The 18,344-nt window shown below is 54.3% G+C and overlaps 1 protein-coding gene across 2 annotated transcripts in view; it reads right to left on the bottom strand.

The window, feature by feature from the left end:
* The window catches only part of TBCD (tubulin folding cofactor D), a 183,903-nt gene that overhangs the window by 34,303 nt on the left and 131,256 nt on the right, over positions 1-18,344 (bottom strand). For both annotated transcript variants that reach the window (XM_008013393.3, XM_073005522.1), the window contains exons 16-20: positions 17,561-17,590; positions 13,575-13,660; positions 5,389-5,469; positions 2,884-2,957; positions 1,194-1,311 (exon numbers count right to left, since the gene is read on the bottom strand). In XM_008013393.3, the coding sequence (XP_008011584.3) occupies positions 1,194-1,311; positions 2,884-2,957; positions 5,389-5,469; positions 13,575-13,660; positions 17,561-17,590 (389 nt within the window). The remainder of the gene's footprint in view (positions 1-1,193; positions 1,312-2,883; positions 2,958-5,388; positions 5,470-13,574; positions 13,661-17,560; positions 17,591-18,344) is intronic.

The following is an 18,344-nucleotide window of genomic DNA, read 5'->3' as shown; positions in this document are numbered from 1 at the left end:
GCGAGATCAGCCCTGGGCTGGCATCTGGGGGCCTGGATGCCAGCAGGGTTCCCACCAAGCCCTGCTGGATGAGGCCCCCTCGCTGGCTCAATCTGCACAAACCGTGTGCTTTACTCCGGTCACCTGCTTTCCTCCTGGGGGTCTGGAATTTTGTTTTGTGCCAGGTGGAGGTGCCCACATAGCCAGACTCCAGGCTGGCCTAGGCACTGAGGCTCAAACGTGCTTCCCTGATAGACACCTCACAGGTGAGGTCACATTTCACTGCTGGGGGAATGTCACAGGCTCTGTGGGACCCAACTGGAGGACCCTGGGAGCTCCTGCCTGGTTCTCCCCAGACCCCACTCCATGCGCCTTCTTCCTCCACCACAGAGCAGCGCCATCGAGGCCAGGTCTTGCACGGGCATCGGCCACACCCACACGAGCGAGCGAGCGTCCCTGAAGGAGTTGTACTGTGCATCTGAGCTCGGGACTGACCAGAGCTCCCTCAGGCTGGGGCGGGAGGCGGCCGATACCCTGCTCTCAATCCGTTGCCAGGAACTGTCTCAATGCACAGAGCATAACTTAAAATTGTTTCTCAAACTGGAGTCCGAGAACCAGGTCACCATCACTATGGTAAGTCAGAGAGTTTTTACTTTTGAGGAAGAGTCAACCGGGAGGAAACGTAAGACAGTCAATGCCTTACAGCCTCCTGCACACAACTTCCCAGCGACCCCGTATTTTTCATGCTTTATTATTATTTGTACAAACATAGCCAACTGAAAAATTCAAAAGAAAAGTGCATGTTCTCTGGCATTTTAAACTATCAGACGTGATGAAGAAAGGACACTGAACATGCAAGTTGCTCGATGCCATCTTGGAAAAAGGACCTTTGCTGTCAGGACCTCACTCGTCACCTCTGAGACCAGGAGGTGCACAAGGAGGCGGCAGGGGCAGGGTGACCGGGGGGAGACGCCCGACCCATCTGGGTGACGCACCCCGTGAAGAGAGGTGGGTGGTCCACCCTGGCACGACGGTCAGGAGAGGGCCACTCACACACTCCGTCAGTACAACCTGGGGCCTAACAACTGTGCCACTGGTGCAAATAAACAAAAATTAGAAGGGATGAGATAGCCCCGAAGTGGAGAGCACTGTAATTATATGGCAAGGGGATCAGGAACGGAGCCCTGTGTCTCCTCGAGACCTGCTCTTCCTACCTGTTCTCTTGGGCTGCAAGTTTGTACAAGGCGTAAGCAACCTCCGCGCAGGCAAGAATCGACCCGTGCCTCGTGTGTAGGTCTGGACTCAGCGTCATGGACAGCAGCCTCGGGAAGACTGCAAGAGACAGGGCCGAGAGGGCAGGTGACAGTGTGTACACACAGATGACCGGTGGGATGTCCACAGACACCCACACAGGGCCTGGAGGGCAGGTGACAGTGTGTACACACAGACAACCAGTGGGACGCCCACAGACACCCACACAGGGCCGGGAGGGCAGGTGACAGCGTGCACACACAGACGGCTTGTGGGACGACCACACTCACACACCAACAGTGGCATCCCTCAGGGTCATCACCCCAGTGCCCAGGAGGGCACCCGTGGTGATGCAGATGGCCTCTGAGACACCAAGGGTAACAGGACAGAGGCTGCTGCGTGCTCCCAAATGCCCCAGACGGGGTGGGTAACTCAGACAAGAGAGGCAGCACAAAAGAGGAGGACACACTCCCCAGGCCTTCCTTGTCGGTGAAGGGTGGCCTCTGGTCCTGGCAGGGGCTCTGCCTGGCTGCCTGGGTGGTGGAGGGGGCGGAGCAGGACGGAGGCAGGGCTGCCCCAGGGGCGGTGCCTCTACTCTGAGTTTACTCAGAAAGCACAGACTCCTCAGAACCCTCGCGGCCACAGAGGGAGGAGGCTCTGCCACACCTGCGGGGGAAACCAAGCCCCCCGAGCCTTCGCCTTCCCAAGTGCTGCCAGGTTTGCGATGGGCTGAGAACCAGAGAGGTTAAGATGTGGCGGCTGGGGGTGACAGGTTTTTCGAGAATCAGAGAAATCTACAAAAGGTCACAATCCCATCCTGGGTGTCCATGCTCTCCACCCTGACAGGGGACAAAGCCGGCCCCTCAGTGTCAGCTGTCAGCAAAGGTTAATTGTGCATTGGAAAGTAGGGCAGCACCACACTAAACCCATGACATGGACGCCTCGTTCACAGACCACAAAGCTGAAAGATCCCTTAGGAATTAACAAGCCCCCACAGGATGTGGAACAGGCGTCACATCAGTAACTCCACCCAACAGCCACAATCCGGCCTCCAGTGGAGCCCCTGTAATAAATGTCAGGGGAGTGAGGGTAATGTTGAGAAATGTGGTATTCTTCCCTACATTTAAGTCAGATGATTATTTATTCCAAGTAGAAAGAACAAGACAGAACAAATGGGATTTCTCTCTTCATTGGTGAAGCGTAAGAAGTGCAGGCTTAGCTGAGCCATTCCAAGGTGATTTTAGTCCGGGGCAGACTTTGAGTCTCCCATTCAGGCCCTTTCTTTCTATACACCCTGCCCAATTCCCAAGTGCATTCCTGCGTGGTGCGTCACGTGTGGTGGGTCGCGTGTGGCAGGTGCAAGCCAACTACAGACCAGGGAAGCAGCACCGCCTGTCAGGCGTCTGGCGGGACCACCACAGGCTTCGGTGTACATAACAGTCCAGCGGCTCCCTGCCACGCAGGCGGACCCACTCACCGCCTCCGTCCTCACAGCCTGTCCCCCGATCAAGTCCACAGCTAGTTCCTCAGATGCTTCTCACCAAGACAGACGCAGAACCTTATTTTCAGCCCCCAGAGTTTGAAACCAGCAACCCGGGCCTTTCTGCGGTGCGCGAGCGTGGTGCCCGCAGGCCGGCCGGGACACACACCCACCTTGCGTGGCGCTGTACTCGGGCGCTCGCTGGGTCAGGTTGTGCAGCGCCTTCACAGCCAGCTCTCGGATGACCCTGAGAGTGAGGAGAGAACATCGTTAGTGCCTTCACTTGGACAATTCTGGCTTTATTCAATTCATAAAGAGAAAGTGAGGGAGACAACATCCATCAGTCCTCAACCCACCACTTGGCAGAGGCTCACTCACTCACACACACAAACCAGCACAAGAACCTCCGACTCCAACAGACGACAGGGACAGTCTACCACAGCAAGGTCACACGGCTAACCACGGTTCTTCTTGGGACACAGGTGCCATTCCGTCTCAGGGCCAGGTGGCAACTGGGTCCTCGGCCTCCCCACCCCCACACTACCCGGAGGATGCGAGTCTGAGACAGAGCCACGTGAAACGGTCCCTCCACGGATTACAAGGGGTGAACAGAAGGAATTTCCTAAGGCTCACCCACCAAATCTGGGGCACATATCCAGTAAGTGCCTCATCAGACACACACTGAAAGCACCCAGCGGTTGAACACGAGGATGGCGGAAGGCTGACCCAAAGCCAGCTCAAGAGGCCAGAGCCCCTCCTGAGCCCACCTCTCCTTCCAGAGCTCCACACAGAGGCAGACGGTAAAGCCGGGCGTGAACTGCAGAGCCCGCGCCCCCAGCCCCTCCAGACCCAGATGGAGCGGCAAGTGGTCATGACTTAAAATCATCATGATGGCGACCACATAACAACAAAGAAGCAAAACGTGAAGGTGAAAACGTGCAGAAGGTGGGTGTCTGTATTCTAACTATTTGAAACCACCAAACCCACAGCACCACAGTGAAACAAGGCACGAGGGCAGACACCCACACTGGCAGCACCACCTGCCATAGCCCCTCCGGTGTCAGCTGAGGGCCCTGCTCAGGGTCCACTTCCAACAGTAAACAAAGAGCTCTTCGAGGCAGGTGGCGTTTCATGTGCCAGGAAACTCACACCCTGAGCAACCCCCAACCGTGTGCCGTCTACCAGACCATCGCCCGCAACTCTGAGGGAGCGGGAAAGACAAAGCACCTGGGAAGCGGAGGCAACGCAGTCTGCAGCCGCAAGCCCAGCCCGAGGCTGCTGCTTGTCAGGACGGCCCTCAGCTAAGAATGGTTTTCGCATTTTTCAAGGGTTACATAAACTAAATAAAATAAAGCAAAGCATATGGAACAGAGATCTACCATGTTTATCTAGCCCTTTAAAGAAAAGCTTGCCAACCCAGGTACTACACTAGTCATCAGTTACTTTAAGGCAAGAAATCTAACATGAGACAAAGAGGGCTGTTCCTTAAAGATAAAGGGTCAATACATTAGGAAGAGGCAAAAGCCGCGAGTGTATCTGCTGCCCAAAACACGTGAAGGAAAGGCTGACAGAACTAAGGCAGAAACAGGCGACACAGGAACAGCTGGAGAGTCCCACAGCTCTGACACCATGGATATACATCTGTAACTTTGGTTTTAAAGATGTTATTGACTAGTCGGCTGATACAACTGACTAATTCACTCATTTTCCCAAGGTCTGGCTTAGGGGACCTTTCACTCTAATGGAGAGAGCTTTGGTGTAACATGTGCAGGGACACCCCGAGGGTCAGGAACTCACACCCTTCTCTGGAAGCGAACGATCACCAGGAAGGGAAGGGAGGGTCTTCCCCCGGCAGCCCGAGTGCTACCTACCCAGGATTCCTTTCCCAGAGGCTCCCAGCCCTGAGAGCCCTGCCTGGACCACGGCAGGCAGCTGGGCCTCTCCCCAGGCAGCAGCAAACGCATCCCCCATGGATCAGAAAGGACCTCCTCCACGTCACACCAACTGTCAAACTGAGATTCTGGACTTGCACCCTCACAAAGCCACCTCCACCCACAGGCACCTGCTGCTCCTCAGGGCTCCCGTGAGGAGTGCCACAGCATGGCACTGTCCTAGGAGGGGACCCTGACCTCCTCGGGGCAGCGGTCACGGCACTAACGCTCTGTTTATGCTCCAGACCGCACTTCGCTTTTCCTTTGAGACACATTTAACTGCCTATGAAATGCAAAGAAACTCTGAAGCTGCTACTGTAATTATGAAAACAGCCACTAAAAACTGCTGGGCTCCCAGCAGACAGCGCAGAAACCACTGTGGAGCCACGTGGAGCAGAGTCGGGGGGAAGCACCGCCCGCTGAGGGAGATGACAGAGGCTCCACCTCCAAGTTCCACCTGCGCCCCCTCGGACGCAGCGGCACTCCGCAACACACCAGCGTGGGCACTCGCACGGGAACACCAACACGTCGGACACACGGGACCAAGGTCTCCAGAAGTGGAACTGGAGACAGACCATGACCAACACATGCGCATGAAGACTGGAATTCATATTACCTCTCAGAAGTTATTTTAAAATACGACATCCACAGTGAGAAAATACACTCAAGGCTTAGAAGCTCAACTGAATCTCTCCTTTGGGGAAAAAAAAAAAAAAACTCTTAGAAAAACACAAACTGAAAACCTACCCATCCCAGTGGTTGATCTTCATGGTAACCAGGTGGTCTATCATCGGCTGGGTGTACTCAGGAAAGCCGGCAATGTACACACTGGAAAAGACAGCAGGGAGAGGCGGTGAGACGTGGAAGGCCGAGAACGCACTGCCTACGGGGGGAATTCAGCACAGTTACTTTCAAAACCAGTTCGCCCATTTCTTCAAATCTACCACATGACCCAGCCATGCCCCCCGAGCAGCTACGCCAAAGAAAAGAGCATTTGTGCATATAGCTTCATGTGTGACGTGTAACAGCGGAAACCGGAAACCGTCCTGACATCATCTACGGAGAAAACAAACCGTGGTTGATCCACACAATCGAATACTCAGCAGCAACACACACAACCTGAATCTCAACTACCCCAAGCCAAAGAAGCCTGACAAAATGAGTCACACGGCTTCGTTTCATCCACACAAAACTCAAGGACGGGAAACTAATCCACACCCACAGAGGCAGGTCAGTGGTGGCCTCCGGGTGGGGGAGGACCGAGGCGGGAATTACAGGGAGCAGACACGGGGAGGCTCCAGGGTGATGGCTGTGCTCAGGCCTCACACGCAGGAAGCTGTGCGCTCGGTGAGCGTGTGCCAGCTGCACTTCGGTAAAGCCCTGCACTCCATACACAGCGAACGTGTCCCCGTCACACCTCGTACAGCGGTTAAAAACTTTTAAGAAAATCCACAGGCAAGCTGACTTGTACCAGAATGTAAAAAGATAAACCCCAAACAAAACATTGGCACAAAATTTGTACAGAGACATCATAAAAGAAAATAAATAAAAGGCCAATAAACACATGAAAAGATGTTCAACATCAGTATTCAGCCAGGAATGCTAATTGTTAAACCATTACCCCCACTCGAATGGGCAAAATTTTAAAAGACTGACAAATACCAAGTGTTGGCACAGATGTGGGAAAACGAGCCATTTTGCAAAACAGTTTGGCAGTTTCTTATAAAATATACAAAAATTCCCTTTTAACTCTTTATCTGAAAGAAATGAAAATATACATCCACATGAAGATGATTTCTAAATAAATATATACAACTGCTTTATTCACCAGAGTCAAAAACTCAAAATAACCCAATGTCAGGCAAACTCACAGAAAAACTGTAATGCCACAGAACACTGCATACAACTCATCACAAAAAGGAGCTGTGGACACACGCGCTGAGGACACACGCACTGTGGACAGGCCCCAGGTGCGCTACACTGAGCAAAGAACACTGACACACAGGAGTGTGTTCCCTCTGATTCGGTGGATAGGACCCTCCACGAGGGCCAGCCCTGCTCCACATCGAGGGCGGGGCAGCGGCTCACAGGCTGGGAGGAGGGAGGGTGGCGTGGAGTGGTGGGAGCTCCACTCTCAAGGAAGATGCAGGTGACGCAGGTGGACACACCATCAGCCCCTCCACAACCGTCCACTCCATACGGGGGCAGCTGAAAGCAAATTATGTCTCAAAAATAAAAGTTACATCTTGTGAAAACAACATGGAAGACTTTTAAAAAATAATCTCCAGGTAGGAAATGCCTTTCTAATTATGACTCAAAACCCAGAGCCATAAAAGAAATCGATCCCTACGAACACATATGCTGAAAAAAGTCTACCAGGAAACACCAAAAACAAAGTCAAAAGTCAAACAACAAAATCGGAAAAAACATCCGCAACTGGTCTTACCAACAGGAGGATTCCCTAAAATAAACAAGTTCTTCTGAATCAATAAAAAAAAACAGTGTAGCAGAAATATCATCAAAAAGTTTACAGAAAACATACACACACTTCAACCACTTGAAGCGGTGCAGCCACCGGCACGGAGGAAAAGAAAAGGAAGCCTCCGCTCAGCCGTCCGACGGCCCAAGCCCCGGGGTCTGCAGCCGGAGCTGCGGGAAGCAGGACACCGAGCCTGCTGGGCAGCACCTGGGCACAGCCCCAGTGGACGGTGGCCAACAACGCGCAGGAAACTGAGAACACGCGGACCCTCAGGTCCAGCATCTCCGCTTTCGGTAACCCATTCCAAAATAACCACACAGGTGACGAACTGCAGACACAAAAACATCCACCTTGTTTATCACAGCAAAAAACTGGATGGACCCAAAGGCCACGTGGGGGATCTATGAAGATCACGCCTGACGTCCAGACGCAAAAGGCTCTCCGGGAAGCGTGGGTGAGAGAACAGACGGGGCATCCCCTCCCCTTCCTTGCCGCGGTGGCCCGGGTCTGTATCGTCTCTAAGACCCAGGAGCTCTCACGTCAGCCAGCCTCTGCTGATGAGCTCGGAGGTCGGTCCACACACGACAGGAGCAGACTCTCTCGGACACACAGGAAACCAGGCATGATGGCGGCACCGGGAAGAGTCGAGAGACAGGTTTGGTTTTCCCTGATCACTCCTGTCCCCTCTCAATTTTACACCATGTGGTTTCTATAATTCATTTATCTAAAACTCCAGCTGCTTGCACGGATTAACTGAACCTGCCACCACCGCCACCCTGTGTTGCCATGGCCTCCACCTGTGTTGCCATGGCCTCCACCACGGCACCCGAGAGCAGACAGAGGAGCGGGGCCCAGGAAGAACGTTGACTGCAGAGGGGCCCAGGCATGAGCGTGAACTTCGGACAGGCAGACAGGCACCTGCTGCAAGGCACCGGCCTGGGAAAGTCAGCCAGGGAGACAAGAGAAAGGAAGCAGATGGAGACAGAGCCCCTCGGAAGGCGAGGAAACAGCCTGCGAGAAACTCAGAAAAAACTGAGAAATCAGGCAGCAGACGAGCTGTGGGAAACAGTGCCATGACGCTGAGAACCATGTCACCCTGGACCCTGGCACAGAGGTGCTGCAGGGGCCCTGGGGCTGCACGCCCAGAAGGCAGATGCATCCAACTGCGTCCTAGAGCCCAGCAGCAGGTGTCCCAGACAGCAGGGTCCCAGACAGCAGGGTTCCAGAGAAGCAGGCAGGCGGCCAGTGACTTCATGGAAAGCAGCAGATAGAGGCAAGGCCACCTGAGTGCTCACGCAGGCAAGGGCACCAACTAGCAACTGACCCTGAAGAAGACATGCTCCTGAGCCCCTGGCCCAAGGCGGCAGAAAAAGGGGTGTGCCCTGGGTACCCAAGGTCCCAGAGGAGAAGAGTATGAGAACCAAGGTGAGTATCCACCAGAAGGTGGGAGAGACGGAGGGGCTGGAGGGAGCCAGGGCAGGCAGAGATGTGAAAGAAAATGGACTCTGGCCATGAGCAAACCAGACAGAACCCACGGGCAAAGCACAGATGGGAGAGGTCAGGGCATGAGGGTGCAGGGTCAGCTCAGAGGCTTCTGCGAGACAAAGGCAGCTGGAAGTGAGGTGATGGCATACAGAGGGTCCCAGGATGAGGCATGTCTGAGGTCTATTAGGGATGTGGAAGTGGCAGACCGAGGTCACCAGCCATGTGTGGGCAATGAGAGAAGGAGAAGCAAGTGAGCTGAGTATGTGGACGGGATGTCATTCACCAATTCAGGAAATACACAAGCAAACAGTCGACTTTGAGGCTTCCTTGCTTTGAGGAGCTTATACAATACGAACATAAAAAATTATTGAAAAGCAAAAGACGACAAAATATATTTTTAAAAGGACACTCGACGCTGAAGATACCAGAAATCAGAGGAGGAAATTTACAACAGCAGGAAGAGACCAAACACCCGAAGTCCTCATGTCTGCTCACTCCGACAGAAAACAGCCACAGGGAGAACAGAAGCCGTGCCACGCACTCACACCAAAACCCACGGGGCTCAAAGCCCCTCAACTGGTGGGGCGACCACGCAGCGAGAACCACTGAGGAACCCCGAAACACAGGGAGCTGAGGAGGCAAGGAGCTGACAAAGGAAGCCACCTGCAGATTCTAAACTGGTGGAGCCCCAGGGACAGGAGTGCCGGCGGGACGGGGCCTCCCGGAGGGAGGGTCGTGTGCACCGTGCTGACCATGGTGTGGTCATTCAACGGCTCACATCTGCCACACTCACTGCCATACTGAAACCCATACTGAAAACTGGCGATTTTACTACATGTAAACTACATGTAATAAAGTAGATACAAAGATAAAGCTGAATTTTTTTTTTTTTTTTTTTTTTTTTTTTGAGGTGGAGTCTTGCTCTGTCACCAGGCTGGAGTGCAGGGGCGCGATCTCGGCTCACCGCAACCTCCACCTCCTGGGTTCAAGCAATTCTCCTGCCTCAGCCTCCCGAGCAGCTGGGACTACAGGTGAGCACCACCACGCCCGGCTAATTTTTGTATTTTTGGTAGAGACGGGGTTTCACCATGTTGGCCAGGATGGTCTCTTGACATCGTGATCTGCCTACTTCAGTCTCCCAAAGTGCTGGAATTACAGGCATGAGCCACTGCGCCCGGCCCAAAGCTGATTTTTTTTTAAAAAAAGGCTTTGACTTAGGAATATACGGGATACTGAAAGGAAAAGCCACAGAGTGGGAGGAAATATGTAGCAACGAAGCATCTGAAAAAAGGAATTGTATGCAGAACGCATGAAGAATTCTCAATAGGAAGAAAACCACTCACCTAATGAATGGGCGAACGGTTTGTTAAACACGCCCCCGAAATGGATGATGACTGAAACAGCATCATCAGTCACTAGACACAAGTTAGTGAGCTGCTTCCACACCCCACGACAGTAGCCAAGCTTGAAAGACCAAACACCCCCAGTGCCGGCCAGGACCCCGGACCCCGAGCTACCATCCGGCCCGGGGGGTGCGTGGCACCACCACGCTGAAAGTCGTGTGGCCATTTCGTAAGTGGCGCCACCGCGCTGAAAGTCGTGTGGCCATTTCGTAAGAAGTTACAGGCAGGGTGTGGTGGCTCATGCCTGTAATGCCAGCATTTTCAGAGGTCAAGGCAGGCAGACCACTTGAGACCAGGAGTTCAAGACCACCCTGGGCAACATGATTTGTCATCTCTACAAAAAAATACAAACATTAGCCGGGCGTGGTGGTGTGCACCTGTGGTCCCAGCTACTCGGGAGGCTGAGGTGGGAGGATCGCTTGGACTCAGGAGGTCGAGGCTGCAGTGAGCCGTGACTGTGCCACCACACTCCAGCCTGGGTGACAGAGCAAGGCTCTGTCTCAAAAGGACAAAAAAAAACTTACAGCACAGCCACCCAGCTCTGGGCATCTATGCCAGACAACAAGAGTGCAGGCCAAAGACAGACGTGTACACACACGTTCACCGCAGCTGCATTTGTGATAACCCAGACGGGACACTGCCCAGAAGCCCCTCACCAGGTGAGTGGAGACAGACGCTGTGCACCCCACCCCCGGCCCTGGAGGCTCCGTGGATGGTCCCCACAGGCGGAAAAGTCTGCAGGAAGCACGGAGCAGAGGAAGCCAGTGTGAGTGAGGAGGGTGCCCAGTGCCTGAACCCATTCACACAGAGCTTCGGGAAACACAGACACAGCTGCAGTGACAGCAACAGACCAGGGTTGCCTGAAGAAGGGTGTGTGGGAGGGGAGGGACCCCAAAAGGGCAAGGGGAAACCTGGGTCTTTTCTCGTCTTGATTGTGGTGACAGGTACGAATTTACAGGTGTTAACATTTACAAAAATCCTCAACGCGGCTGTGACGATAAACAGGAGAGTGGGGCGACGGCTGGTTCCCCCATCCTCCTCGTCTCGCCTGACAGTCTTCCCAGGGGGCCCTTCCATTAGTTCAGTTCCAGTCTGTGTGTCTGAAACTCCAATTTGCAGAGGAAACATCTCCGTGTCAGCACAGCTGAAGTTTCCTCACAGGCCGGCATGTGTAAGCTGAGCCCCGACCTCCTCACACTCAACGATAGTGTTGCCCTCGGCTGTGCCCTCCACCTGCGGAGCGATGCCAACACTGCCCTGAGACCCTGTGTAACACCCTGGCGACTCCCACCCTCCTCCAGTGGGCACACCTCCAGGCCCCCAACCCTCTCCCCTTTCCCGAGAGCCCCCAAGCCCTCTCCTTATTTCCAGTCACCAAATACTGCCACAGTGATATATTCAAAACACAGACCTGACCATCAAAGTGCCAGGACCTCAGGACAATCCACACTCTTCACCATGGCTCAGAGGCCCCCAACAGCTCCCCACCAGGGCCCAGGGCCCTGTTAACTCTCCTCCCTGTTGGGCTGTGCCCAATCCCATGCCCTCTGCTGAACAGGACCACTGCCCCCCTCACTCCAAGGTCCAGGCCGACAGCAGGACCCTGCCTCGGGTACAGGGGGCCACTGGCCCCCCTCACTCCAAGGTCCAGGCTGACAGTAGGACCCTGCCTCAGGTACAGGGGGCCCCGTGGTGCTAGGGTGCAGCCACAACCGCCGGTCCCCGCGATGCCGCACTCAGGATTGGAGGGGCCTGCCTGCCGGTGTGTCCTCACAAGGTGGCATCTGGTCTGCACGCAGGGCCTGGCACCGTGAGGAAGCCAAACACACTGAGGGAAGACATGCCTGGACCCAGGTCTCATGTTGGCAAATGTTTTTATAAAACGCACACAGCTATTACATGCGAGTTTTAGGCTGGCTTAGAAACCTCAGCAACAAGGGAAACATGCTGAAGCTTCCATTAGCTGTCAGGTATGTTACCCAGAAAACTCGGGAAAAGGCGGTAGATTTTCTGTTTCTTGAGATGGAGTCTCACTCTGTTGTCCAGGCTGGAGCGCAGTGGCGCGATCTCGGCTCACTGCAACCTCCGCTTTCTGGGCTCGAGTGATTCTCCTGCCTTAGCCTCCTGAGTAGCTGGGACTACAGGCACCTGCCACCACGCCTGGCTAATTTTTGTATTTTTAGTAGACACGGGGTTTCGCCAACTCCTGACCTCAGGTGATCCACCTGCCTTGGCCTCCCAGAGTGCTGGGATTACAGGCGTGAGCCACTGCACCCGGCCAGTAGATTTTCCACATAAAATATATGGCCAAGTATTAATAGGAAACAACTGATAAGGCAAAAAAGGACATTAAATGTTGAGGAAAATTGAAAGGATATAAAAATACAGATAAATGTGTTCAAAGATCCTTCCTGGGAAAGAGGTTCAAATGCTACATTTTGAAAATTCTGCCCAGGCTGGTGATGGAGAAACGTCTTTTCTGCACGGTCTACACAGCAGGGCTGTTGGGGAATCGATCCTTAAGGTATTTAATGGTTAATAATGTTAAACATGCATCAGGCATGCTTCTTGTCCTAATTTAAGGCAAATAAATCACTTCATAAAGTCACACCCCACGGCACTCCAGCCTGGGCGACAGAGCTAGACTCCATCTCCAAAAATAAAGTCACACCCTTTCTCGCATATCTGCTGCGATGGATCAACTAAGACAACTGAAGTAACCTCCCCAGTACCTAATTATACAACTAGAACAATTTGATATAATTCTGTAAACTGCAATTAGAGGTGCTAAATATTTGTTTCTAACCTGATTTCTAAAATACCTCTTACTCATTTCATAAACAATCTACAGATAACTTCAACTTCAAAACACTTTCTAGCACCGAAACAGAAAAAGAAATAGTCCCTTCTAATCCAAGATTTCAAACTGGGAAAGCATTTAGGACATCCAGTAGGGAAGTGTCAGGAGGAGGCGCGGCCGTGCTTGCAGCTGCTTCCTGTCAAACTCCAAGCCCCGCACAGATAAAACGGGGTAAAACTGGGTGACTAGGAGAGCAATCATAAGCAGGGACACAGAAGCAGCACGGGTAAAATGGGGCGACTAGGAGAGAAATCATAAGCAGGGACACAGAAGCAGCACGGGTAAAACGGGGCGACTAGGAGAGAAATCATAAGCGGGGACACAGAAGCAGCACGGGTAAAACGGGGCGACTAGGAGAGAAATCATAAGCAGGGACACAGAAGCAGCACGGGTAAAACGGGGCGACCAGGAGAGAAATCATAAGCAGGGACAGCACTCACGGCAAGGCTGCACTCCTGACGCTGAGCCCCACTTTAACATGTGAGTAAATGTCTCCCATCTACCGAGTAAAGCATGAGGTGAGTCCAATCAACACGAAACACAAGTTTCGATAACTGTCCCAATTCCACTTTTAATTTTTCACACAAAAACCACGTTACATTTAGTGGACATTACAGGATGAAAAAAGAAAATGGTGGAAGCTGATTTTTGACATCCAATCTGATTTTAGGATATTCTATTTTTGTGATATACATTAAAAACTTACCTTATAACCAGGAAACAGTTGGTTCTGTTACCGACAGCAAAATAGTCGGCTGTGGTCAAAATATCAATCCCATGCGGGAAAGTGCCCTAATAAAAAAGTGAAATTGGGGGAAAAAGAAGAATTTGAATGAGCAAAGGCATTTTACCAAGTTCCATCATCATATCCACAGACACTGACACTCACGAACCCCGAGCCCTGAGACAGGTGGCAAGAGAGCCACACACCACAGACACTGCTCACCGAGGACTTCCACGTCACACTGACTTCCTGACGGGCTCCCCAGACCACACCACGCCCAACGACTGAAACCACTCACAAGGATTTCATCGTTTTCAAACAACACAAACGTTTCCACTTCGGTATGTTGTAAGAGACCTTTCCTTAAAACATACACTGTAAATGGGCTTCAGGTTTCAACAGTGTTCCAGCCACTGACCTCCACCAGCCTGAGCCCCATGCCACAAAGCTGGCAGGTCGGTGCACACCAGAGCAAGCAGGCCTGGGTCAGGTCAGGGATGCAGCCGCCTGCCCAGTCTGCGAAGCCTGGACCAGAGCCCAGGCCTCGCTCGGCTGTCCTGGGCGGGCAGGACATTGACTGGGGGCAGCCGGCCCAGCCGGTTCTGGGGGGCGGTGACAGCTGACCCCAGAAGCATCGCGGACCAGCAGCACCCAAGGCTCTGACATGGGAGAGGCGGACCTCCTCCCACCCCACGACAGCCTCCCAGTGGCGCCCCAGCGGAGCCCCAGCTCCAGCCCCGAAGGCTGCATGGTGTTACTGAGACCACTCTCAGGTTCCACGATTGGAAATTCTGGAAACAACATAAATAATTTCCTAAGAAAATACAAATGACAAACTTTGAACCAAACACAGAAAGCCTCACAGCTATAAACCGCAGCAGGGTTTTTCAAAGGCCTCCCAGGCCTGCCCACCTCCGAGGCCAGGATCCAGATCCCTCCTCGACTTTAACACACTCACCACCACCCTGCACTTCATCACGAAAACCTCACACCTTCGTGCGTGTCATCGCTTCGCAAATAAAGTAGCTGAACAGCCAGCTCTCCTGAGAACACCCAGGGCCACATCCCTGCTTCCCGCCAGGAGAGCCGGAATGAGCAGGTACCATGCGGCTTTCTCCCAGCAAATCCTTCCCAAGGGTTACACTGGGAGCTTGGGCTGATGGAGATACCAGAAACTTCGGCCTGAGGCTGCTGGAATCAGTGACAGCACAAGCGTCCTTCACTGAACCGTGGAACAGGGGAGAAACCGGCACCCAAGTGGAGGTGTCGCAGCTCACTCTGCAGAAAGACAGCAGGTGCCACAACCTGGGATGTCGCCCACTGGGGTGCAACTCCATGTCCCACACTACAGCAGGCAGGAGCCCAGGGAAACATCCGGGGTGGCCCAGGACCAGGTCTCACTGAGAACAAGAACAAGGGGCTCTGTGCCCAGCATCCCCCCACGGTGAGAACAAAGCGAGACCAACACAGGGGCTAAGGCTCTGTCTGGCCAGGTTGGGGCTGGAACAACAGGCTCCGAGCAGGCAAAGGTGGGCTCAGCTGCCCTGAGCCTCAACTTGCTCACCTGTGCAGGGAGGAAGTTGGGGGCCTGGGTGTGGACAGGCCACCACAAGGGCCCGATGGTGTTGGGGGCCTGGACAGCACTCGCCTAGGAGCAGGGTCATAGGGCTGGCATGTCTGGCAGGCCCTGGACATGGAAGTTGCCCATGGGTTAGTCACCACCTGCTCAAGAGCCCCCGGGCTCAGTGGGGAGAAGGCAGAGACCACTCAGGACCAGAGTCTCCAACTCCAGCCAAGATGAGCCTGGACAGAGAAGCTGGTCCCTCGTCTCTGCCCCCAGCCCCCTCCGTGTCCCCCCAGGCTCCTCCCTAACCACCCCCCATCTCTGCTGCTGTTACCCAGTAGCCTCTACTGTAAATGCGTTTCTTACAACTTCATTCCAAATCTGTGTATTAGAAACAGCCTTCTCCACATCCAAGGGTTTTTAGGCTGCTTCCCTGCGTGCTACGTAGCACGTCCGCTCCCATTTGCTTTGCCAAGTTCTCGACCTTCTTCTCAAATGTTTCTATCCAACCTCAGCAGGACATGGCCGTGCAGGCTGGGGACACTCCGGACCTGCCCATCTCACACTCCTGTCAAAGTCTGTGGCCGTGCGGGCCGGGGACACTCCGGACCTGCCCATCTCACACTCCTGTCAAAGTCTGTGGCCGTGCAGGCTGGGGACACTCCGGACCTGCCCATCTCACACTCCTGTCAAAGTCTGTGTCTCTTCAGAGTCTGTGCAGCTTCTTCCACGAGGCTCCCGCTACCATCCGCATGCTGGTCACTGTGCCGGATGCTCTGAGACTCACGGGGCTCAGGCTCAGGACTGAGGTGCAAGACTCCTGCACCCACGGGAATATCCCATTTTTTGGCTGCTTGCCTAAATTTAGACCAAGTTTAAAGGCCTTTCCTTTCCCTGTCAATCAATCCCCAACCTAAGCTGCCCCGACAAAGGTAACGTGGCTCAAATCCAGCCACACACACAGGGAAGCCGGTCAGCTCAGCTGCAGGGCCCCATGGCTCCCTACGCGACCCGGCTGCTCCTCCCAGGAAGCGGCATCTGGGAACCCGGAACAGAGTGTGACGGTGGAGTGTGCCCCAGGGCCCCCAGAGCGTGGTCGTCACCCCGGGCTCTGGCCTCAGCACGCCCCCCTCCGGCGGGGGCTCTGGAGGGGTTGGAAGCCCAGGAACAGGGAGACGACTTCTCCTGGGCTGTCACTTTCCAGGAAGCTGGCAAGTCCGTCAGCTCAGCTAAGTGGTTTCCAAGAAGCTCCTTCTTCCTCACAGCAGCCGCACTCTCCACTCAAAAGCCCAAACCTCATTCATGTTCTCCTCGGCCTGTGCGGCTCTTGCTGTCTGCACACCCAGGCTCCCCTTCCAAGGCTGGTGTCTCTTCCTAATGAACTGGCTCCTACCAGGGCTCAGGGCTCTGAACACGTGCAGACCCCACGGCACCCCAAGGACACTGGGTGGGCCTCGGCCACCTCAGGCCAACAAGAGGAAGTCACGCCCCTTCCTGGGCTCTGTCTACAGAAAGCCGCCCACACCACTCATGCCAGGCTCCTCGAGAACCATTTCAATAACACGCACAAGTCCTCATCCACCCGCCTCTCCAGCTGACGCTGGTGTCCGGCTTTTCCTCTGGACTCATTTGGCCTTGATGCTTCCACTCCAAGTCGGACATCTTTGCCTGGAGGGTTCCCCACAGGTCAGAAAGGTCCGCAGGCCACATGCACACCATCCACCCCACACGACCCAGCCACAGCCCAGACCCCGGCTGCATTTGCTTTGCTGCCCGGGAACTCCAGAACCTTCTCGGCTGACTTCTCTGGGAACCTTGCTTCCCGCCCAGGTCCAGCCCAGACCCTGGTCCGCTCTCCGGCCTCTGTCCCACTCTCCTGCAAGGCCCGACCACACACCCAAGATGTGACGTCATCACACACAACATGAATAACCTGGGCCCCCATTCACAGGTGAAGCTGACCAGGGACCAGATGTCAGGGTCAGAGGGCACAGCAAAAGCAGCCCCAGCATGACGAGGGGTCATGGGGTCCACAGCTCCTGGGAGCTGGCTTCTGGGCCCGCCTACGGTCTGGATGAGGCACGCGCTGACGTCAACAGAGTCAGCTCCTGCTCTGTGTGGGATGAGGCGGGGTCAGGTCTGCGTCCCTGCAAGGCCAGCCTGGTCCCAGGGACCCACCCCACCCTGCAGAGTCACATTATGTGGCCCTTGGCAACGCGTAAAGCACAGCTTTCCGGCCTGTGTGTGCAAACTGCTGTACATGCAGGTTCCCGGTGACCCTGCCGCTGATGTAGCCACACCACACCTCGCAGTGCGAAAAGACACCGGGGTTATGGCTCTCCAGATTCCTACCTGTAAACCTGCAGGAAGCTTTTGGAATAAAGGTGTTTAAAAGCAGCCATACCTGTCTCCCCACATTCTCCTGGAAGGCGGCCTGCGGAGCAAAGAACAAACACAGCAGGTAAGCGAGGTCAGCTTCCGCCAACACCAGAGGCAAGTTCAGAACAAACAGCACAACGTCAATGACCCACGGCTTTATTTTTTAAATAAAAGCCCTGTTGTTGGCTGAACAGAGCCTCAAGGTGTGTCACTCTGTTTTTACGTCCTGGTGCTCTTTAAAACCACAATTTAAGAATTCAAGTTTATAAACTCAGACACATCCTGAAAACTGGCCGTTACCACTGAGCCTCCCAGCAGCACCACGCGGAGGCCCCAGCTGTCAACACGGAGAGACAGGCAGGCAGGTTAAATCACAGCCCAGGCCCCAACACTCTTCCTCAGGAGCTCTGTGAGGCAGCTCATGGTCACCCACTGGCACCGCGCGCTGCCTCCAGGGAGGGCGCTCTGCCCACACCCATGGCACGGTGTCAACAGGCCGAGTCCCAGGCCGGGCACAGGCCCAGAGCAGGGGCTGCTGAAAAGGTTGAAATGTGAACGTCAACAGGATGAAGTGCTTCCAGGAGGCCTCTCATGTCCTCCCCACACACCCTGCCCTCCTGAGGCGCACCAACCAGGTAGAGCAGGTTACCTGGGCAAGGTGACAAACACACTTCCCTTCCCATGTGTCACCAGCTGGTGCCCCGTCCTTCCCAAAAGCACCTGGGCTCAGAGTTCTCGGGGCTGGAGACACAGGAGACTTCAGCATCCCAGGAAGACCCAGCAAAGTGCACACACGGCCACACCACACA

This window comes from Chlorocebus sabaeus, chromosome 16 (genome assembly GCF_047675955.1).
Source record: "Chlorocebus sabaeus isolate Y175 chromosome 16, mChlSab1.0.hap1, whole genome shotgun sequence".
NCBI lineage: Eukaryota > Metazoa > Chordata > Mammalia > Primates > Cercopithecidae > Chlorocebus > Chlorocebus sabaeus.
Note: the sequence above shows the minus strand (reverse complement) of the source record. Positions and strands in the feature narration are given on the sequence as shown.